At 38.0% G+C, this 23,458-nt stretch overlaps 2 protein-coding genes, 1 non-coding gene and 1 pseudogene across 3 annotated transcripts; 1 reads left to right on the top strand and 3 right to left on the bottom strand.

Moving 5' to 3' along the window:
- Window positions 1–5,261: 5,261 nt before the first annotated feature.
- Window positions 5,262–7,891, bottom strand: LOC133853661 ((+)-neomenthol dehydrogenase-like). The gene is made up of 5 exons (XM_062289659.1): window positions 7,789–7,891; window positions 7,466–7,709; window positions 6,739–6,813; window positions 5,962–6,144; window positions 5,262–5,692 (listed from the first exon to the last, which is right to left on the bottom strand). Exons 1-5 carry the CDS (start codon window positions 7,797–7,799, stop codon window positions 5,312–5,314), a joined length of 894 nt encoding a protein of 297 aa, XP_062145643.1. The 5' UTR covers window positions 7,800–7,891; the 3' UTR covers window positions 5,262–5,311.
- Window positions 7,892–9,185: 1,294 nt separating this feature from the next.
- Window positions 9,186–10,151, bottom strand: LOC133854613 (salutaridine reductase-like). Its single transcript, XM_062290850.1, has 2 exons — window positions 10,039–10,151; window positions 9,186–9,483 (listed from the first exon to the last, which is right to left on the bottom strand). The coding sequence occupies exons 1-2, from the start codon at window positions 10,149–10,151 to the stop codon at window positions 9,186–9,188; spliced, it is 411 nt and encodes a 136-aa protein (XP_062146834.1).
- Window positions 10,152–15,568: 5,417 nt separating this feature from the next.
- On the top strand, window positions 15,569–15,666 carry LOC133856432 (small nucleolar RNA R71; annotated as a pseudogene).
- A 5,453-nt stretch (window positions 15,667–21,119) lies between these two features.
- Window positions 21,120–21,258, bottom strand: LOC133855101 (small nucleolar RNA Z247). The gene has a single exon (XR_009896939.1). It is a non-coding gene; the product is annotated as a small nucleolar RNA Z247 (small nucleolar RNA).
- Window positions 21,259–23,458: the final 2,200 nt, after the last annotated feature.

Genomic DNA, 23,458 nt, shown 5'->3' with positions numbered 1-23,458 from the left:
GAGACGGACAGTGTCTAGATTGTGCCTAAGTTTACATTCAGCTCTCCCATTTTGCTGAGAGGTGCCCGAACAAGACAAGTGAGAAGCAGTGGCATAGTGTTTTAAAATGTTTTGAAAAGCATTTTGAGTATATTCTTAGGCATTATCAGAACAAAATGCTTTAATGCGTTTTGAAAACTGGTTCTCAACCATTTTCGCAAAATTGCGATATTATATCTAATAATTCAGAACGTGATTTCATTAAAAATACCAATGTGTAACGTGAATAATAATCAACAAAAATCACAAAATGATGTGAGCCACTTATAATAGGAACAGGGGAAGGCCCCCAAACATCAAAATTAATTAAATCAAAAGAAGCAAAAACAATAGACTTACTATTATTAAAAGGCAAAGCTGGATGTTTCCCAAGCTGTCAATAAATACAATCAAAAGAATTATTGGGCACTAAACCTAATTATTAATTTTGATGCATAGATGCATGACCAAGACGCGAATGCCAAAGAGCCAGAGATGGTGGCGATGAAGAGACAGCAACAAAGATCCTAGAGATGGAAAGGTGTAAGGATGAAAAAAGCTCAAACAGTCGCCCAACTCTAGACTCGGTCCTAAGTGTCTTGCCCATTTGAGAATCCTGCACACACACACACACACACCAGAAAAGTCAAACACAAGTCTATAACCCAATTCACACAATTGCCCAACAAATAGAAGGTTAAAGGACAGTTTAGGCACATGAAAAACATCAGGAACATAGAGGGAATGTGTATTGATAGTTCCTATGGTTTGAACAGTCATAGAAGAGTCATCAGCTATGTGAATTAATGATGTATGTGGTGGAGGGGCAAAGGTGGTAAATGAGGAGGCATAGGGCGTCATGTGATTGCAGTAGGCAAAATCAAAAAGCCAAGAGGAAGATTTACCTGGCAAAATGGAGAGGACAGAGGAAGATCCATTACCAGAACGAGCGAGGACTTAGTTGATGATTGCCTCAAAGTCAGCTGGAGATAAGGTGAGAGTAGATTCGGAAGACTCGCCAGAGGGAGCAGCCGAAGAAGGAGTACTCTCAGTAGTGGTAACAGCTGCTGCAGATGTAGAGGATTTGGCCTTACGCCAACATCTATCAATAGTATGCCCAGGGAGGCGACAAAAGTGACAATAGCGATGCTTGGAAGGAGGGCCATGACCTGACCCGTCAGAGTGCTCGATCTTAGAAGATGAAGCACCGGGGAAGCGAGCAGCTAATACTGGATGAGTATGCGAAGTGTGCTGAGAGCGCGAAGTAGACAATCTAGTCTCCTCTCGAACAAGCTCATTGATAGCTTGGCCCAAAGTGGGAAGAGGAGTGCGATGCAAAGGTTACCCACGAACAGGCTTAAAATCATCACGTAGAGCCATCACAAATTGATAAAGACGATGTTGATCCCTGCGTTCAGTATACATTTGGGCATTAGCAAGATCCTTCCAAGCAGGATCAGAAGAGCAAGTTGGTCCCATACGAATTGCATGCAAGCAAAAAAATCAGTGATATTTTGGTCTGTGTCTTGCTTCATACGATAGAGATCAAGAATAAGCTGGTACTTTCGAGAGCCATCAACAGAGGAGTAGCGAGAAGCAAGCATATCCCAAGCACCCTGAGCATCATCAAAACTGCCAAATAGTGCCGCAATAGAAGGAATGGTGGTTCTATGAAACCACGTAAAAATCTGATGATGTTTGCTATCCCAATCAATGAGATGAGTGAGGAAAACATCATTAGATTTGGCAGTGGCTTTAGTAGGCTTGGGGATATCCCCAGTCACATAAAGCCAGAGCTTGTGGCCTTTGAGAAAACTCCGCATAGATTGGGACCAAACAATGTAATTGGTGCCATCTGATACAACATAAATATGAGTAAGAATATCGTTTGTGTGCCATCTGGAGAGGTCAAAAGCAGAAATAGACCGAAAATATGAAATCAAAATGAGAAAATAAGTATGAAACATCTGGTCAATTGCTACAGTGGTCGAAGTCAACGGTCAACTATCAATGCTATCATGGCACATCTGATGATGTGGTACTAGGGTTGACGTGTGAAGGTTGATTACATGGCACAGCAAAGGAAGCTTGGCACGTGAGATACATGTGTAGCAGGTGGCGGCACGTTGGTGCGTGAACCAGGATGCAAGCACCGTCTAGTGAGTGGTATAGTGAGGATTAACTGAGTTAATGGCAATGTTGGTGTTGAGACTTAAGTTGTATATTGAATCACACGTAATAATGTACATGAGGGGCCTATATATATAGGCTAGTAAATACAGGGAGACACACTAATAACCCATGTGGGACAAGGTACATATAACATATAATATAATCTAACAGTTGGGATATTTCTTAGCCAGAACCCTTGTGTAAGCATTCAAAGCTGCCTTTGAGACAATATAAGCAGAAAAAACTGTAGACCACCCCTTGTCTTCTATCAAATTCTACTTCACATCTTCTGAGAACCCTTCTACCACCTTGTCCACTTTCTCTTCTGTGAGGCCATGTAACGACCCACCCCCAATGACACAATATTGTCCGCTTTTGGCTCCCCAAACAAGACTTTCCACGAGGTCACCCATCTTGGGATTGCTCTCGCAGAAACACGCTTAACTGCGGAGTTCTGATAAGTTCCTGACCATCATGGCTTTAAAACGCGTTGTGTCATAGAGGGTGCATTTATACATATAAGCACATCCTCATTCCTAGGCGATATGGGACATCACAATCACCCCCTCTTGGGACCCAGCATCCCCGCTGGTGACCCTCTTGGGCTTGTGCACGCTCCCACCATCTCATGTTGGGCAATGACTCTGATACCATTTGTAATAACCTACCCCCAATGACATAATATTGTCCGCTTTTGGCTCCTCAAACCAGACTTCCCAGGAGGTCACCCATCCTGGGATTGCTCTCACAGAAGCATGCTTAACTGCAGAGTTTTGACAAGTTCATGACCATCACGGCTTTAAAATGCGTTGTGTCATAAAGGGTGCATTTATACATATAAGCACATCCTCATTCCCAGGCGATGTGGTACGTCACAGGCCATCTGCATTTCCTAGCTCCTTCCTGCCATTCTCATTTGAAATAACTTGGAACACAAACAGACTTTTGAAAATTTAAATCTTTACAAGTTGGTCCAAACAATTTCTAGCACCAAAAATGTAGTGCATCTTCATTGCAATTGTCAAAGCACAAATCACAGCCCACAGATGACGGTTCTTGCAACTAAGAGTATGTTTGGTATTGCGATTTCAAAAACTAAAAGTGTGATTTTACACCAAATTGCAGAAAATATTTCATTTGAGAGTGCGTTTTAAAAAATTGCAATTTGAAATATAGAAAAATTTGTATTTTCAAATCATAGGTAAATGGTGCATTTTTAAAAAAACACATGATTTGAAATGCCAAGCTGTGATTATACCAAACACATAACTATGTTTTTAAAAATCGCGTTTTTAAATCACAAACACAAAGAGACCCTATGATGCACTTTATATTATCAGAAAATGACCATAAAGTTCCCAAGTGTTTTGAAATGTCACAAGGCATGATTTGATTAACCTTGTGATTGTGGACGAATCTTGCCTTTTCCAATGGTAGGTGTCTGTGACATAACTAAATGAGGCTACTTTTCGATTAATAATATTGTACCTTTAGCTGTCCCAAGGAGGAGGAGACATTTATTATTCTATCTGAATTGGATAATTGAAGAAGTGGAATAAGTTCATTGCTCACTAGCTTGATCCCATATAATAATTTGTTCTTAGACAATTTGCTGCAGTTTCATAATTTTGCTTCAAAAATTTCTTCAAGGATCCAACATTTGCACATGCAATCTTTATCATGGCATGCCTTGGTTAATGATGTACGTAGCATATATGTTTAAATCATTTGAAGACTATTTTACTTTTTGATTTTATGAAAATTCCTTTTCTACAATGAACTCTATATTAAATTAGGGTCTACCTTTCCACTTAATATACTACTTTATCTTGCAACTACTTAAAATTTCTGGATAATGGACTCAATTTGAAACACTGACAGAGTTTTATCTGTGGTTATGAGCTCACATCTTACGTAATTTAAGTATCTCAAGTGTATTTTTACAAAGTGAGTGATATTAGTATTGGGAAAACAATTTTCAAATGAAGTTTTTACGAAAATTATAAGTATTACAAAGTATGTTTTAAAAGCAAGTTTCAAAGAACAATTTTATGATCGAGTAAGAAAAGTATAAGTTTTCTTGGACGAAAGTTAACCCAACACATACTCTTGTTGAGCGGGGTTATACGCTCAATGAACTCATTTTGAATAGGGATTATATATTCGAAGCCCAAAATTGAGCAGGAATGATACGCTTAACATGCCCAATTTGAATGGGGTTAAGCTTTGATGCCTAAGGTTAAAACGGATTGTTACGCTTGACAAGCCCAAGCTGCCTGAGGTTAATCAACGGAGCCTAAGAGGTTGTGCGGGGTGTTACGTTCTTTAAGACCGGCTGTATAAGGTTAATCAATTGAGCACTAGTTGAGCAGGGTAGTGTGCTTGACTCTTTAGGTTTAATAGGGAGGACATTCAGCACCCTTAAGTTGAACATGATAGTAAGTTCGACACAGGCCAAGGGAAAAGATTAGTTCAATAATAGGATAATTTTTTAGTATTCACATTATATATATATATATATATATAAACACACAGAGTCAAATAATTTAATGGTTTTCATCTTTGAGTGCTCATCTTAACAAATACAAATACTAAAAATCAAGGAGAGACTTTTCAAGTGAAATGAAAATGAACAATTTCATACTCTAAATTGTATTTTGTTGAATTTAGTGGTCTACACGGATCCATTCTATTTAAAAATTTTAAATGGTGTGACAACATATACACCATAAATATATAAAAGGATCAGAATCTTTAATATTTTGCAATTAGCTTTGGGTAACCCCAAGAAAAGGAAGCTGTATGGCCCACCTATCCTAGGCAATTAATCATATCCATACACTAGGCTGCCCAAGACAAGTGGGCCCAGCAGCCCCTTCTCTGTGAGGCTGTCTAAATTGTGTGCAACTCGGGCAACTAATTATAAAAGATTCCAATTCACTGGTAAAATCTAGTATAGAATATAAAATAATAATTTCTTGATCCCTTTCTCAACGGGTAACATAGAAAACTTTTATTTAATGCAAGTGAAAAGCAAAACAATATCAACAACCGAAGAAATTACAACAAAATGTGACATGAAAATGAGCAACTACATCGTATATATTTTACTAGTTATCAGTTAAAAGGTTGAGACTTCTGTCTTATGATCAAAGAATAGGCCGGAAGGTCTACCGTCAGGCATCAAAGCTAGCATGACAGGACCTTTTGCACATTCTTCAGCAGTCAAGACCCCAGTGTTGTGATTAAGATCTGTCTTGACATAGTCGGGACAAACTGAGTTAATGGCAATGTTGGGATACTTCTTAGCAAGAATCCTTGCATAAGCATTCAGAGCTGCCTTGGAGACATTGTAAGCAGAAAAATTTGCAGCCCTGCCTTTGACTTGTATCAAATTCTCCTTGACATCTTCTAAGAACCCTTCGACTACCTTGTCCACTTTTTCTTCTGTGAGACCATCTACATCTCCTAACTCCTTCCTTGCATTCTCATTTGGGATATGCTGAAAAAAATTCCATATTTATTAGCATCTATGACATAACTAAAAGTGTCATACTTTTTGATCTATAGAGTCGGTTTGGATTTGCAATTTTAAAATGTGGAATTTGAAAACGTAGTTAAGCATTTGGTAAAATCAAGGTTTGGCCTTTAAAAAATTGTAGTTAGCTTTTAAAATATTGTGTTCGTAAAAACGCACCTCCTTGCCAACGATTTGAAAACGCACAACAATTTTTAAAAAACGCATTATTTAACGATATAATAATATTGTACCTTTAGCTGTCCGAAGGAAGAGGAGACATTTATTATTCTTGCTGAATTGGATAATTGAAGAAGTGGAACTAATTCTTTGCTCATGTGCTTCGACCCATAATAATTTATTCTTATACAATCCGATGCAGTTTCTGAAGTTTGCTTAAAAACTGTCTCCAAGGATCCAGGATTTGCATTTGTAAGCTGTATCGTCATTGTATGCAATGGTAAATGATGTAGCATATATGTTTAAAAACATTTGGATACTATTTTATTTTGGACAAAATTTTCTTTCAGATCAACCCAATTTAAACTAACAATGATTTTCGTCCTTAGAGCATATGAGAATCGCACGCATTTTTAATAAAATTAACCAAGTATGCATGTGACATCTATTCTTAGGAATAATGCTAGAAATCATTTTTTTGTTACTTTTGTGTCCGTCTAAGAATGATGTGGCTTTTAAAATCATCGTTGAACTTATAATTGATTACTATTAAATTTTGATCAAGTTGGTTTTAAAAGTCACATCATTTTTGGGACACAAGAAGAACACAAGAGTGACTTCTAGAATTATTCTATTCTTAGTGCATGTGAAAATGTATACGAGAATTACATGCTCTAAAGACATATATCAATTTAATAAATCGTATTCGAAAAATTTTAATCCTTTTTATTTTTTTTATTTTTTCATTCGAAACTTTCTTTCCTACAATGTGGGAAAGAAAACATTAAATTATATGCTCTCAATTTAAAATGCTGGCAGTGGTAGAGATTATATTACATTGACAAACTTACTTTATTAAACCCTTGTTTTACGCCCTCTCGATCTTCGGCGTTGATTATGGCACCAGCAATCCCTGCATTGTTTATCTACAATTTAAAACAATTTGAATATATCAAAGTACTAAAAGAGGGGATAAGAACCAGACTTCATCTAGTGAAATTGGTCTCTTTTTTTTTTTTTTTTTTTACCCTATTCAAAAAAGGAAGGACCGGGAGACCAACTATGGTTATTCTACCTTGGCATGACCATAGTAGCATCTATCCACTGGGAGCCACACAGGAAAGGCCTACATGGTGGGAAATGCAGGTACTCTCTCAAATCCGATTGAACCATAGACTGATTCAACTCCATCAGGACATAAGGTGACTAATAATAATAGGATCAATTGAGAATTTCTATTTCAGGAGTCGAACTCTCACTTTAATACATCTTCAACCACTTTGGAAATTTCCTTGGAAGTCACGGAACTAACTGATGGTCAAGCAAATAACTTTATGTTCATTTAAAAACGATTACCCAATTTCATCTTAATTCAAAAGTATAGAGTATGTGATTAGAAATGTATCTGTATAAGTATTCTAGCAAGCATCGATCAGGACGTGTAATACAGGCAGCTAATATGAACGGGTTGGTGGGTCTCGCACCTACTTAAGTAGGTGTACTGAGACAGTAGATATCCCTGTAATACAGACAATTAATTACACCCGATTACAAGTAGCAGAGAGTTGGATTACGTACCAATATGTCAAGCTTCCCAAACTGGGTTTTGATGAAATTTGCAAAAGAAGAAATGCTAGCCTTGTCCCCAACATCAAGTTGATGAAAAATCACATCGGAGTATCCAGCAGCATTGAGTTTTTCAACAGCTTCATTGCCCCTCGTCACATCTCTAGCAGTTAATATAACCTTGACCCCATTTGAAGCAAGCTGCTTACATATTTCAAATCCTATCCCTTTGTTGGCCCCCGTAACAACTGCAATCCTGAAGAAAAAAGTTTGAAATAAATGCAAGTACAAAGAAAGGGCTCATATTAAAACATTGTTGTTAAAGTTGAAATTACCTCTTCGTCATGGTTTTGCTCTTTGTTTTATGGTTGAGAAATGATCCCTACACTCATTTCTCACAACAGCCCCACAACAAGCTGACATGGCTTGTAATATTTTATTACTTTTTTACAAAAACAAAACAAAACAAAACAAAAAAAATAATAAAATATTACCAGCCACGTCAGCTTGTTGTGGGACTGTTGTGAGAAATGAGTGTAAGGATCATTTCTCTTTATGGTTTAAGGTAAGCTTATGGGGTATTTATAGCTGGTCATCTCTGGGTTTTCTACGTAGGCAGTGACATCTTCAATTTCTACGTAGGCAGTGACGTATTTTGGTCTAACTGTTCTTGATGATTAATTTTTGTAAGCGAAGACAAATAAAAAAGTGGTAATTAATCACATTTTACTACCACAAGCTACCATTTTCCTAATATATATATATATATATATATATATATATATATATATATATAAATTTCCATCTAGATTGAACTGATATATATATACCTAAAACGATGGACTCAAAAGACATTGTACTCGGTCAAAGGAACTCTTCTGTTATGAACGTTCTATACTAATTTTATTTTATTTTATTTTTTTCTGTTCTCTTTTTATTACTGAGATAAAGATTCCACACAGATTTTTATATATTCTCCATTAAAACACTGCATTCCAAAGGCTACCGAGCTGCTCATGGCAATTCATTATCTTCACGGCTAGCTACAAAGGTGCCACCAGCTCCTCGCTCTTTATTAAGGATTGATCAAGTTGTTGATTATTAATCGCTATAGTATTATTGTGAGATAATTATGAGATAAAAATGTACGCAGTATTTAGCATTACTCTTTTTTTTTTTAAAAAATAAAAAATAAAAAATAAATATATATAGATCTCATTCATGAATCAAGAAAATAGAGCTAATTACTCTAATAAAACAACATTACAGATACAACTAGGAATGTCTTTCATCCAAACTTTATCTAAGATTTGTTTAACAATAATCTTTGATAGTCCATGCACTACGAAATTTGTGCCCCTGCAAATTAATGTGACCAATCTAGAAGCTACTACCATGTGTACATGCGTGTGTCTTCCGCTAACTATCTAAATCTACTCCATTTTCGTCACGTAGATCTCATTCCATTTACCACTCGAAGCATGTCACCTTCCATGATGATATTTGGTGTGACGACCTAATTTTTTTTTTATAAAAAAATGATCATCGCAGTGGCATGATTACACGCAATGAACCAAACATCAACTTTAAAGGCGTCTCATAATATGAACATATCATATCAAAAGATACACGTAGCAAGGAAATACCTGTAATGATTTTTGTCTTTGAATTGACAAATTGATGTATTCCATTAAAATCAAAGTATCCTACCAATGCCTTTTCTTCTAATATGTCAAGCTTCCCAAACTGGGTTTTGATGAAATTTGCAGAGAGTTGGATTATGTACCAATACGTCAAGCTTCCCAAACTGAGTTTTAATGAAATTTGCAAAAGAAGAAATGCTAGTCGTGTCCACAACATCAAGTTGATGGAAAATCACATGGGAGTATCCAGCAGCCTTGAGTTTTTCAATAGCTTCATTGCCCCTCTTCTCATCTCTAGCAGTCAATATAACCTTAACCCCATTTGAAGCTAGTTGTTTAGATATTTCAAATCCTATCCCTTTGTTGGCCCCTGTAACAACTGCAATCCTGAAGAAAAAAGTTTGAAATAAATGCTAAAGTAAAGAAAGGGTTAGTATATTAACCAATTATGATATCTACACCTTGGAAGTCTTTCAGTGAGATCATAATATAGCATTAGCACGTTAGTTAGTACACTACTCAACCCAAGTTTGGCCGGCCCAACTATGTTACATTAACTACTCACAAATATTTTTCCAACGATAGGACTCACTCATTTTTACACTCACATGTGTATACGCAATAATTACTCACTAGTATCTCATGTGTTGGGGAGATACCTTGGGGAAGTCCTTCTTAGTGAGCCCATTACATAGCATTGTTGAGACACTACACAACCCAAAAGCTTAAACTCATGGGTTTGGGCCTATTAGAACAAGAGAATCTGTGATTGTATTGATCTAATTTTTCTTAATGATATTACAGTAGGTAATGTACCTATATATACATAGCGCACTTATGACTTATTACAATGTAATCCCATGGATTGTGGGTGTATTAAATACAAAATACATCTATCATTCCTTATGTGTCATTCATTGATTTCCTTGGAGAACCGCTTGCCTCTGTTGTGCCTTGATTGTTGCATGTGTTGCCTTCTTTGCATGTGTCCACGTTGTGCATGCCTTGATAGGAGGAATCTTGCCTTGTGTGATATCCATCATGAGCTGGTGCATGGCTAGTGTGAATGATAGAGGTGTGCGTGTTGGCTTGCTAGAAATCTGCACTTGGTTTGGTAACTTGCTGAATATTTGCAAGTGTCTTAATATGCCCCCTCAATTGAAGCGGAATTTCCATGATGCTGAGATTGTCACGCAGGAGAGTGAAGCGAGTTGATACCAATGGTTTAGTGAAGATATCTACCTTTTGATCTTTGGTTGAAATGAAGTGGACCACCAGGTTTTTGGATGCTACTTTGTCACGCACAAAATGGAAGTCTATCTCAATGTGCTTGGTGCGGGCATGGAACATTAGGTTAGCTGTGAGGTAGGTGGCACCAAGGTTGTCACACCATAGGGTTGGTGGTGCAAGTAAGTAAACACCGAGTTCCTTGAGAAGGGATTGAAGCCATTGGAGCTTGGCTGTAGTGTTTGCAATTGTGTAGGAGAGTGACGTCTGAAAAATAGTCCATGGAAGAGAGTGTACTTCAAGTATCGGAGAATCCTTTTAACTGCTGTCCAGTGAGGGATGGTTGGACGTTGTAGGAATTGGCACACCTTGTTAACAGCAAAGGAGACGTCAAGCCAAGTGAGAGAGAGATATTGTAGGGAGCCAACAATACTCCTGTAGAGTGAAGGATCATGAAAGGCCTCTCCATCAAATCTGGACAGTGTTTGTGTAACACCCAAGGAGTTTATTAGGTGAACAAAGCCGGGGCGCTACAGTTTGGGAGGATGACATGGGAGACGTCACGGTTTTGGCAAACAACATATTTGATTTCTTGAGGAAGTCCAAAATATATCGTCTTTGAGAAAGGAAGAGGCCATTATGGGTATGCAGAGCTTCCATGCCAAGGAAGAAGTTTATAAAGCCAAGGTCTTTAATTGGGAAGTCACCCTGTAGCTTGGAGATCAGATGGGCAATAAGGGTGGGATCGGGGCTGGTGACCAGGATGTCATCGACATAGATGAGAATGAAGATGGTTGAGCCGCCTGGACCATAGATGAAGAGTGAGGTGTCCGCCCGAGAACCATGAAATCCAAGTTCAATGAGGCGTTGGCTGAGGCGGGAGAACCATGCTCGAGGGGCTTGCTTAAATCCGTATAGAGATTTTTTGAGGTGACATACATGATCGGGAAAGGTTGGATGGGCAAAGTGGTAGCACGCCAAGCGGCTATGTGGATATTAAATTTATAAGTTTACCACTCGCAATAGTACGTATCGATTGTACTATAGTAAGGGTGATCGAACCACAGAGATTATTGGTTGTTTTGCGTAATGGAATATCTAAAGAGCGTATTTAACTTAACTTAAAGATAAAAATAAAAGCAAGATTTGTAGAATTGAAGCTACAACAATAAGGTGAAGGAAAGCGGAAATTGAAAACAAACTAAGAGAAAACTTAGGGTGTTGATCTTATCCAATCCTCCACCAATGAAATGCTTAAAGTCTATATGGACCTTCCTAACATGCTTGATATGAGCGCGTAATGGGCATCAACCATTATGACGACCTCGACACGAAAATACTTTCGTTAAGACATAGTTATAAAGCACCTAGTTTTACATTAATCTACTCCACGTAAAGATTAAACTATAATTGAAAAACATTTACTCTACCAAAGGTGTGGAGTGACTAATGCTCCCTAGCTTACTACTCTAAAACACATCCTAATAAGCATACAAGATATACGAAAACCCTAACTAGGCCACAATGACAAGGTATCTAGTTTCACACCAATCTATTCCATATAAAGATTAAACTACAATGGAAAGACATTCTATACTACCAAAGGTATGAAATGATCGGTGTTCCCTAGCATACCCTATAAGGTGACTCTAATAGGTAGTCATACATCAAGTCATATAGAACCATTGCAAAAGACATCATTCTTATTTCTAAAAATGTTGGTTTTACTCAAGAAATCTAAGAAAACTCATAGACAAGTTTAACTCTTTTTCATGAATAAATATATTGGAATCTTGATACCAAAACCTTTTAGCATGGGTTTTGATATCCTCTAGCCCTCAACAATCATCAAACACATCTAGAAAATCCTAAGAACATCAAGAACACTACATGGTTTTGGATAGGATTTTGATCAAACCCTAAGATAGAATTTAGCTAGACATGAATTGAATCTAATCTAAGCATGAATTTAAAGGAAAACAGCAAAGAAACAAGAAAAAAATGAAGAACAACAACTATATTTAATTTCTAAAGTTCGGATTACAAAAGGAAATGAAAAGCATTAAAATTAACTAAGATACACCTGAGACAATCGAAGCTCCCAAAAGATGCATGATAAACTACTGATGCTCTGGAAAATAAAGTCAGGAAAGCATATCTATCTCTCTCACCCATGCCTCATATATATAGAGGAAGAGATTTACAAATATCTAAGAAAGAGATAAGATAAGAGATATTTCTGAAATATCTAAGATATTTTGGAAATATCTGAAAATATCTAAAAATATCTAGAAAATATCTAACAAATATCTAGAAATATCTAACAAATATCTAGAAATATCTAGAAAATATCTAACAAATATCTAGAAAATATCTAACAAATATCTAAGATATTTAAAATATCAAGGAAGAGTGACATGTCAACATTGTTCCAGATTGTTCCGAAAATATCCAAATTTGATCGATCGATTATAAAGTCGATCGATCGCATTTCGCTTGATCGCATTCGTGGTTGCCCTGTCTCGATCGATCGCATCTCGCACGATCGATTTTTCTTCGACTGGTGATTCGATCGATCGATTATAAAGTCGATCGATCGATTTGCCTTAGCCGATTCTTCACTTGGCAGGAGCAACTTTGAACTCTGAAAATGACCAAATCGTCCTTGATGTATTTTCAGGTCTAATTCGGGTGTTTTGAACTATATTTCAATTAAGACCTGAAAATAAGACAAAACACTAAACTACAACAAAACGTTATATTTACAACACAAACTAGGTATAACAAATGTAAATTAAGGGGTTTTGAATAGAATAATTCAAGACTTATCACACCCAAACTTACATAATGCTAGTCCCTAGCATTACAACTAGAAATTAAAATATAAACAACTAATCTACATCCTCTTTCGTGGGAAATGCGATTGCATTTAGCAAATGCAACAAGCCTTTTAAACCCCTAGGCTACCCTAGTGGACGAGTGAAGTCTCGTGAAGGTTTAGCAGAAAATGCTACCTACAAACATTATCTTTACAAAATATACATGTTACTTAATAAAAAGAAGTATCATCACAACGATGGTTCATAATTCATGAACAACTTTAAACTAATAAACTCCATCTTCACACAGTTCAGAAAATCATAGTCTACTTGCTTACAAATGGCCGGCTAAGATCTCACATGTTAGAAATGATGATATTAACATACAATTATGGAGCTTTCAAAGAATATAACCTACATACATGCTCCAATGTCTCAAAATTCTTTATATCTCTTGCTAGATGGAATAACTAAGGCATAGGCATACTTTATTTACATTATTTATTATGGTTGTGCAATGCTCAACTCCTTTAAGCTTCTAAATGACCTATGTACCAAGTGTTAGGCCAGTGACTCCCAAACCAGATGGCTTTAGGGCACTAGATGTAAAACATCCCTAAGGGCTTAATAACTCAAGTCAAGAAGAACTACGAAGTCAAACTAACCATTTTTTATTTACTTACATCTTTTGACGCGAACACTCAATGCTTAATGAGGCAAGAGGTCCGGTTACTCAATGAAGTTTTTTTTTTTTTTTTTTTTATTTTTTTTTATTTTTTTAATTATGCCCACGTCATCCATCTAACAAGTAATCTTAGTTTTCCAAGACACTAAAAACCATATGCAAGGTATTAACTTAAGTACATACCCCACAAACAATATGCCAATGTATGTCATGATTTTTCAAATTTCTACATGTGAATCTCATAGCTAAAAGTAATTAAACAGACTTAGAATCTCTAATTGTGTGATCATGTGTTCAAAATTTTAAAATTGTCAATGAAAAGTAAATCACAATTATAAATCAACTAATTTCTACAAAACAACATAGATATTCACAAAGAAATTTTAAAAATTTTTGTACAAAACTTAGATTAAGTGTACTTCTATACCCCCAAACTTAAAATTACACATTGTCCCCAATGTGTACAAAACGAAAGCATGGTTAAGGGATAAAGAAAAACCTGGATGGGGAGGTATGGCTCAAAGCATACCCCCAAACTTAGAGGTAGGAACACTTAACCTGAAAAAAAAAAAAAAAAAAAAAACTAAAAAGAAAGATTAAAAATAACAACAGAATGAAATATAAACAATGGAACAGAGTTACTTGGGGTGCCTCCCAAGAGCGCTAAGTTTAACGTCTTCATCCAGGCCCGTCAAAACTCACTGCTAATGAATGGATTTGTGTCTGGCAGTGGTTGGGCAAAATTATCGTTTCGTGCCCATTAGGATCCTTGAGACTTAGAAGATAAGGCACTTCAGGTTTAAAATGTGCCTCAAAGAATTTTTTTGTGGAGTGTGGTTCTTCGGTAAACACTCCCTTTCCCTTGGCAAGTTTGGTCTTTTCTAATTGCCCTATTGGTTTAGTCTTTGTCTCTCCCACCTTTGGATTAATGACTACCCCTCCACTCCTAGGATTAATAACTGGTGGACTAGAACACTTCCCTATCTCTCTCTCATTAAAGGACTTAGCTAGTTGTCCAAGTTGGACTTCTAAATTTGCTATAGACTGAGTATGGGAATTCAGAATCTGAGTCTGAGACTCAAATTTACTAAGACTAGTCAACACCTTTTCCTCAAATGTAGAATTTCTAGGTGGAAGGGTTGATTGCTATTGTGGGTTGGGAGGACGACTATTAGGTGGCGGCTGGTAGAATTGATTGTCGGACTGCTGATAAGCTTGGTTTTGCAGTCCATTGTATTGTGGAACATTAGGCCGCCACACCCTACTATTGTTTCTCAAGACCGGGTTATAAGAATTATTAAAATGATCACTAACCGGTCTAGAGTAAATTGCATTCATATGCTCAAAAGGGGGCTCAGAAGACTGTCCCATAATAGGACAATTTCCGGCCTGATGTGATGGATCGGAACAAAATGAACATGCATCATGTGGTGTGTGTATATGAGATGCAGTCGCAGGAATAAAACCAGATGTTAACAATTGATCTAACTTTCTAGATAAGGCATCCACTTTGGCATTCAAGTCTAAAGGTTGGGATACCTCATAAAGAGTTTGGCTCTTAGTGTTTGTCCTACGACCGGATGATGAATGGTGTAAAGAGTTTTCTGATAAATTTTCAAAAAGTGTCCATGCATCATCCTCACTCTTCAACATAAAAGTACCCCCACATGAGGCATCTACCATCTGTCTATGAGGCTCAGTCAAGCCATCATAGAAGCATTGTACTAACTGCCACTTGGGAACAGCATGATGTGGACACTTTCGTAAAAGGTCCTTCATCCTCTCCCAAGTTTCATGAAAAGGTTCTCCCTCTATCTGCGAAAAACCAGTTATGGCTTTTCGTATATGATTGGTCTTCCCTATGGTAAAGTACTTCTTAAGGAACTCGTGTTGCATCTGAGCCCAAGAAGTAATGGAGTTAGTTTCTAAGGAAGTCAACCAATACTTAGCTTTTTCTTTTAAGGAGAACGGAAACAAACGCATCCTTAAAGCATCATCTGTAAAATTCTGCAACCTTATGGTGGAGCAGATTTCTATGAATTCATCTAAATGCTTATAAGGATCCTCATTATTAAGTCCGTAAAATAAAGGAAGCATTTGAATAAATCCAGACTTAATTTCAAAATGAGCTGCCGTAATGTCTGGCAACTGAAGGCTTGAAGTAGGTGTGTATGTTGAGGGAACATAGTGGTCCCTCAACAGCACAGGCTTTGGTTCTTCAGCCATAGGTGATTTAGAATGGGCTCTTAAACGTGAGTTCCGTTTGGATCTACTTCGTCTAAAAATCCGCTCTAAATTTGGGTCGTATGGAAAAATAGGCAATGATAATGAACGACGACCAAACATGCACCAACAAAAATTAATGTATATATACAAGGTACAAAAAAGAAATAAAATGAAAAAGGAAGAAAAACTAACCGATTCTGCAGTGAGGCAGTGCAGCAGCAGCTGAAGTTCTCGAAAAGTAGATCGATCGACTTTAAAATAGATCGATCGAAATGTAGATCGATCGAAATAAAAATTGATCGATCGAAAATTTAGGTCACAAAAAGTAGATCGATCGAATTTTCTGCAGAAACAGAATTCTGCAGAAAACAGACAGAACCGAATTAAAACACCAAAAACACTAAAAATAGTTTTTATACAGAACCAAAAACAGCTTATGGACAGAATTTACAATATCTACTAAATCAAACTAAATACAATCCTAAATATCCCATAAACAACCATTAATCCCCGGCAACGGCGCCAAAAATTGGTAGCACGCCAAGCGGCTACGTGGATTTTAAATTTAAATATGTTTTACCACTCGCAATAGTACGTATCGATTGTACTGTAGTAAGGGTGATCGAACCACAGAGATTATTGGTTGTTTTGCGTAACAAGATATTAAAGAGCGTATTTAACTTAACTTAAAGATAAAAATAAAAGCAAGGGTTGTAGAATTGAAGCTACAACAATAAGGTGAAGGAAAGCGGAAATTGAAAACAAACTAAGAGAAAACTTAGGGTGTTGATCTTATCCAATCCTCCACCAATGAAATGCTTAAAGTCTATATGGACCTTCCTAACATGCTTGATATGAGCGCGTAATGGGCGTCAACCATTACGAAGACCTCGACATGAAAATACTTTCGTTAAGACGTAGTTATAAAGCACCTAGTTTTACATTAATCTACTCCACGTAAAGATTAAACTATAATTGAAAAACATTTACTCTACCAAAGGTGTGGAGTGACTAATGCTCCCTAGCTTACTATTCTAAAACACATCCCAATAAGCATACAAGATATACGAAAACCCTAACTAGGCCACAATGATAAGGTATCTAGTTTCACACCAATCTATTCCATATAAAGATTAAACTACAATGGAAAGACATTCTATACTACCAAAGGCATGAAATGATCGGTGTTCCCTAGCATACCCTATAAGGTGACTCTAATAGGTAGTCATACATCAAGTCATATAGAACCATTGCAAAAGACATCATTCTTATTTCTAAAAATGTTGGTTTTACTCAAGAAATCTAAGAAAACTCATAGACAAGTTTAACTCTTTTTCATGAATAAATAGATTGAAATCTTGATACCAAAACCTTTTAGCATGGGTTTTGATATCCTCTAGCCCTCAACAATCATCAAACACATCTAGAAAATCCTAAGAACATCAAGAACATTACATGGTTTTGGATAGGATTTTGATCAAACCCTAAGATAGAATTTAGCTAGACATGAATTGAATCTAATCTAAGCATGAATTTAAAGGAAAACAGCAACGAAACAAGAAAAAAATGAAGAACAACAACTATATTTAATTTCTAAAGTTCGGATTACAAAAGGAAATGAAAAGCATTAAAATTAACTAAGATACACTTGAGACAATCGAAGCTCCCAAAAGATGCATGATAAACTACTGATGCTCTGGAAAATAAAGTCCAGAAAGCATATCTATCTCTCTCACCCATGCCTCATATATATAGAGAAAGAGATTTACAAATATCTAAGAAAGAGATAAGATAAGAGATATTTCTGAAATATCTAAAAATATCTAGAAAATATCTAACAAATATCTAGAAATATCTAACAAATATCTAAAAATATCTAGAAAATATCTAACAAATATCTAGAAATATCTAACAAATATCTAGAAATATCTAGAAAATATCTAAAAATATCTAACAAATATCTAAGATATTTAAAATATCAAGGAAGAGTGACATGTCAACATTGTTCCAGATTGTTCCGAAAATATCCAAATTCGATCGATCGATTATAAAGTCGATCGATCGCATTCGTGGTTGCCCTGTCTCGATCGATCGCATATCGCACGATCGATTTTTCTTCGACTGGTGATTCGATCGATCGATTATAAAGTCGATCGATCGATTTGCCTTAGCCGATTCTTCACTTGGCAGGAGCAACTTTGAACTCTGGAAATGACCAAATCGTCCTTGATGTATTTTCAGGTCTAATTCGGGTGTTTTGAACTATATTTCAATTAAGACCTGAAAATAAGACAAAACACTAATTTACAACAAAACGTTATATTTACAACACAAACTAGGTATAACAAATGTAAATTAAGGGGTCTTGAATAGAATAATTCAAGGCTTATCACAAAGCCTGGCGATTGCACCAAATAAACTGCTTCCTGCAAAAAAAAAATCGTGTAAAAACGTATTTGTAACATCTAATTGCCGGATGCACCAGTTTGATGAAACTGCAATAGAAAGGTCTGTGCGAATGGTGGTGGGTTTAACCACCGGGCTAAATGTATCTCCATAATCAAGGCTTGAATAGAATAATTCAAGGCTTATCACAAAGCCTGGCGATTGCACCAAATAAACTGCTTCCTGCAAAAAGAAATCGTGTAAAAACGTATTTGTAACATCTAATTGCCGGATGCACCAGTTTGATGAAACTGCAATAGAAAGGTCTGTGCGAATGGTGGTGGGTTTAACCACCGGGCTAAATGTATCTCCATAATCAAGGACGGGTTGCTGGTGGAATCCTTTACCAACCAACCGGGCCTTGTACCGATCGATAGTGCCATCGGGTTTGCGTTTCAGATTGTAGATCCACTTACACCCAACAAGGCTCATGTGTGGTACTTTGGGGACAAGGGTCCATGTCCCATTCTGCAGTAGAGCATTGAATTCAAAAGTCATGGCAGCCCACCACTGCATTGATTTGTTGGCAGTTGTGAAGGATATTGGTTCCTCAGAAGATGGATCTAGTTTTATGAGTAAAGCCTTCGGTGGGGGATATGGAATGTTGCCATCCGTGAATTGGCGTGGTTTGTGTATGTAAGCCTTGGATTGTGCCTGCATGGAATGCGTAGCACGCGGTAAAGCAGCTGAGGTGGATGTTGTAGGTGGAGCCATCTGTAGGGCATTGGAGCAGGGGACTACTGTAGGCACAAGAGGTTCGGTTAGGGGGCTAATGGGAAGGTTAGGTGATTGTGAGGGCTCAGGGGGTATTGAGTGAGTGACGGGTGGAAAGTGAGGGACAGGTGGAGGATTTCTAGGATACATGACAAGTTGAGAAGTTGAAAGTGGGAGTGAAGATGGTAGCAGAATAGGGTGTTGGACAGTGTTTGAGGGAGGGACGGGTGGCTCATGGAAGGGGAATGTGGCTTTATCAAAGATCACATTTCAGGAGATGTAAATCCGGCCAGTGGGAACATGGAGACAACAATATCCTTTATGTTGGAAGCTGTATCCAAGGAAAACACAGAGTTAAGACCGAAAGGCAAGTTTGTGTTGGTTATATGGTCGGAGGTGGGGCCAACAGGCGTAGCCGAAGACTTTCAAGAAATTATAGTCCGGAGCTTTATTAAAGAGGAGTTCAAAAGGTAGTTTGTGGTTGGTAATAGGGGAAGGGAGGTGGTTAATTAGGAAAAAGGCTGTGAGGAAAGCTTCATCCCAGAATTTGAGTGGCATGGAGGCTAAGGCAAGTAGGGAAAGACTAGTTTCAACTAAATGTCGATGCTTTCGTTCCACGGAGCCTTGTTGTTGGTGAGTATGGGGATAAGAGATTCTGTGAGTGATACCATGCTTAGAGAGGATTGGATTAAGTGCTCAAAATTCACCCTCCCCACCCCCCCTCCCCTCCCCTCAATTTGATTGGATGGATTTGATTTTACGATCAAAGAAATTTCCACACGACGTTGAAATTGTAAAAATTTGGAAGCAACTTCAGATTTTGCTATAAGGGGAAACAACCATATGAATTTGCTAAAGTCATCAATGAAACAAACATAATAACAGTTGCCATTATTTGAATAGAAAGGGGAAGGTCCCCATACATCTATGAAAATTAATTCGAGAGGGAAATGTGAAACAGAAGGGGAGAGATGGAAGGGGAGTTCATGACTTTTGCCCATGCGACAGGCAGGGCAAATGACAGAAGCTTTATTGTTGAGGACAACAAGATGATCAGCACGAACAATTTGGTTGACAACACGGAGAGATGGGTGATCGAGTCTGCAATGCCAGCGGTCCAATGGGGCACGTTCACCCACGAAAGCTAATCGAGGTGGAGGAGGACAGGTGGGGAACGTGTAAATGCCATCTTTCCTCTGGCCTTGAAGAAGAGTAGTGCCCATGAGACGATCCTTGATAAAAAAAGAAGAAAGGATGAAACTCAAAATAGACATTGTTATCACGGGTGAATTGAGAAACAGATAGGAGATTTTTCTTAATCCTAGGGACATGCAGTAAGTGTTTTAAAAGAAAGGTTGCACGGGGAAAGGATAATTTGGATGTACCAGTGTGGCTTATAGGTAGCCCTTGCCCATTGCTGACATGCAGTTGGTCTGTTCCAGTGTAGCCATCAGCTTGAAGGTTGAGATTGGCTAAATCTGCTGTCACATGGTTCGTGGCTCCAGTATCCAAGTACTAGTTGACATCACTGGTAGGTGGGCATGCAGAGGTTGTGAAGGCCTGCATGTTAGGAGAACTTTCATGTTGAAATGAGTAATCAAACTTGTGATAACATGTAAGGGCCGTATGGCCAATTTTGTTGCAGACTTGGCAAACATGACGTGGTGGCAGACTGGTGGAGGATTGAGAGGATGAAGATCCTCTGCCATGACCAAAACGTCCTTGAGATGCAGAGGACCGATTGTGAGAATTATAGCCTCTGTTGTGAGAGGCACTACGAGAGGATTCACTAAAATGAGATGGGCCTCAGTAAGGTCCCTTGTTCTTAGGAGAGAAGGGCCGAGTAGTGGCTACATTAGCAGATGGAAAAATAAAATCTACAGTAGAGGAATTATGTTCCAGACGCATCTCATGGGTTAAGAGGTGACCATATAATTCTTCAATGGTCATAGGGTCCACGTGAGTTGTGACAGAGGATACAAAAGGATCAAATTCAGATCCCATGCCGACAAGTAAAAATGAGACCAACTCAAAATCATTGAGTTGTTGGCCGGCAGTAGCAAGAGTATTAGACAGTGCTTTGAATTTTTGAAAATACTCAGATATAGAGGAGCCTCCCTTTTTTGAGTGTTGCCAGTTGGTAATGCACCTGCATGATGCGGGCCCTAGATTGGGAAGAATACAGACGTTCAAGGGCATTCCAGACTTCACTTGAGGTGGAATAGCCAATGACTTGAGAGATGAGACTCTCGGAAATAATAGATACTAGGATGCTGAGGACCATTTGGTCCTATTGGAGCCAGGTAAGAAAAGCCAGATTAGCAACTATTGCAAGGGAATCGGTAGATGGTGTGGGATGGATAGTTTTTGGGGGTGTAAGGATGGTTCCTTCAACAAAGCCGTAGGCATTCTGGGCTTTGAGATAGGTTACCATCTGCCATTGTCAAGTTATGTAATTGTCACGGTGAGTTGGGCAATGACATGGTGAGAAAGGTTGTTGAAGATGGAGGAGGGTGAGTAGGACATTGCCGGTGATGGTGGTGCAGCAGGGGACACATTGCTGGAATTGGTAGATGATGTGGCCATGGTGGAGTAGGATCAAAAAAAAAAAAAAAAAAAGAGACTTGAGTCTTAGGATGGCTCTGATACCAAATTAGAACAAGAGAATCTGTGATTTTATTGATCTGATTTTTCTTAATGAAATTACAGTAGGTAATGTACCTATATATAGATAGCGCACTTATGACTTATTACAATACAATCCCACTGATTGTGGGTGTATTAAATACAAAATACATCTGTCATTCCTTATGTGTCATTCACTAATTTCCTTGCAGAACCGCTTGCCTATGTTGTGCCTTAATTATTGCATTCGTTGCCTTCTTTACATGTGTCCAAGTTGTGCATGCCTTCATAGGAGGAATCTTGCCATGTGTGATTTCCATCATGAGCTGGTGCATGGCTAGTGTGAATGACAGAGGTGTGCGTGTTGGCTTGCTGGATATCTGCACTTGGTTTGGTAACTTGTTGAATAGCTGCAAGTGTCTTAATATGGCCCAACTAAATCTCCAAAGGTGTACTCATCGGTTTTGTATTCTCCATGCTAAATCTCTCCAGCACCTTTTTCACATAACCAGCCTGGGATAGTCGCAATTTCCTGGCATCCTTATCCATGTGAATCTCCATCCCAAGAATATTCTTGGCTGCGCCCAAATCCTTCATGTTGAATTCTTTGCTCAACAAAGCAGCTTGTTGGTTTCTTTCATACTTCTAGCTGCGATAAGCATATCATCCACATACAGTAACAGAAAAATATATAAGACATCATCAGGGCTCCTCACATACACACAACATTCATACTCACATTTGCTGTAGCCAATCTTGATCATGTAGGAGTCAAACCTCTTGTACCACTGCCTTGGAGACTGCTTCAGCCTATAAAGTGACTTCTTTAGTTTATAGACTAAGTGCTCTTGTCCAGGTTGACTGAACCCTTTTGGCTGCTCCATGTAAATCTGCTCCTTCAAATCACCATGGAGAAAAGCTATCTTCACATCCATCTGCTCTAGTGCCATGTTAAAATGTGCCACCAACGCCAAAACTGCTCTGATGGAAGTATGCCTAACAACTGGGGAAAATATTTCCTCACAGTCAACCCTTTTCTGCTGTGAGTAGCCCTCTGCTACTAAACGAGCCTTGAACTTTTCTCGCCCTTTTTTTGATACTGCTTCCTTCTTCTTGAACACCCACTTGCACCCTATCGCCCTCTTCCTTTCTGGAAGCTCCACCAAATCTCACGTTTGATTCTTGGGCAAGGACTCCATCTCATCCACCATAGCAACCACCAATCTACTTTTCTCCTTGCTATTGACAGCCTCTTGAAAAGTAGTAGGATCTCTGCTGCTAATAACAAGAGCATAAAAAGCCATGTCTTCGAAACCATACCTGACTGGTAGCCTGATAATGCACCTGGGTCTATCTGTGGCTATAGTTTGTTGGTCCTCAGCACCTGAAGTAAAGGGCTCTGTACCTTGAGAAGTTTTCTCTTGCACAGAAGTCTCTAGCTCCACCTGCCCCACCTGCTTATCACTGCTACTGCTTTCTAGCACCTGTTACTCTTTACCCTGAGTACTTTTCATCATCGAATTTTCATCAAATACCACGTCTCTGCTGATCACTACCTTGTGTGCCTTTAGATCCCACAACTTGTAACCCTTCACCCCTTTCTCATATCCGAGAAAGATAC

The sequence above is a fragment of the Alnus glutinosa genome, chromosome 13 (assembly GCF_958979055.1).
Source record: "Alnus glutinosa chromosome 13, dhAlnGlut1.1, whole genome shotgun sequence".
NCBI lineage: Eukaryota > Viridiplantae > Streptophyta > Magnoliopsida > Fagales > Betulaceae > Alnus > Alnus glutinosa.
This window is presented reverse-complemented; position numbering and strand designations above follow the sequence as displayed.

Excerpts from the sequence above, each read along its gene's own strand:
- LOC133853661 (XM_062289659.1), bottom strand. Across the intron at positions 6,814-7,465 it reads TTGGGAAGCTTGACATATTG|ATAAACAATGCAGGGATTGC; the intron begins GTACGTAATCCA and ends TTTAAATTGTAG. Across the intron at positions 6,145-6,738 it reads TAAAACAAGGGTTTAATAAA|CTTACAAATGCAAATCCTGG; the intron begins GTAAGTTTGTCA and ends ATGACGATACAG.
- LOC133854613 (XM_062290850.1), bottom strand. The coding sequence starts at position 10,151 with ATGCACCAGCTCATGATGGATATCACACAAGGCAAGATTCCTCCTATC. Across the intron at positions 9,484-10,038 it reads ACAATCAAGGCACAACAGAG|GATTGCAGTTGTTACAGGGG; the intron begins GCAAGCGGTTCT and ends TTTTTTCTTCAG.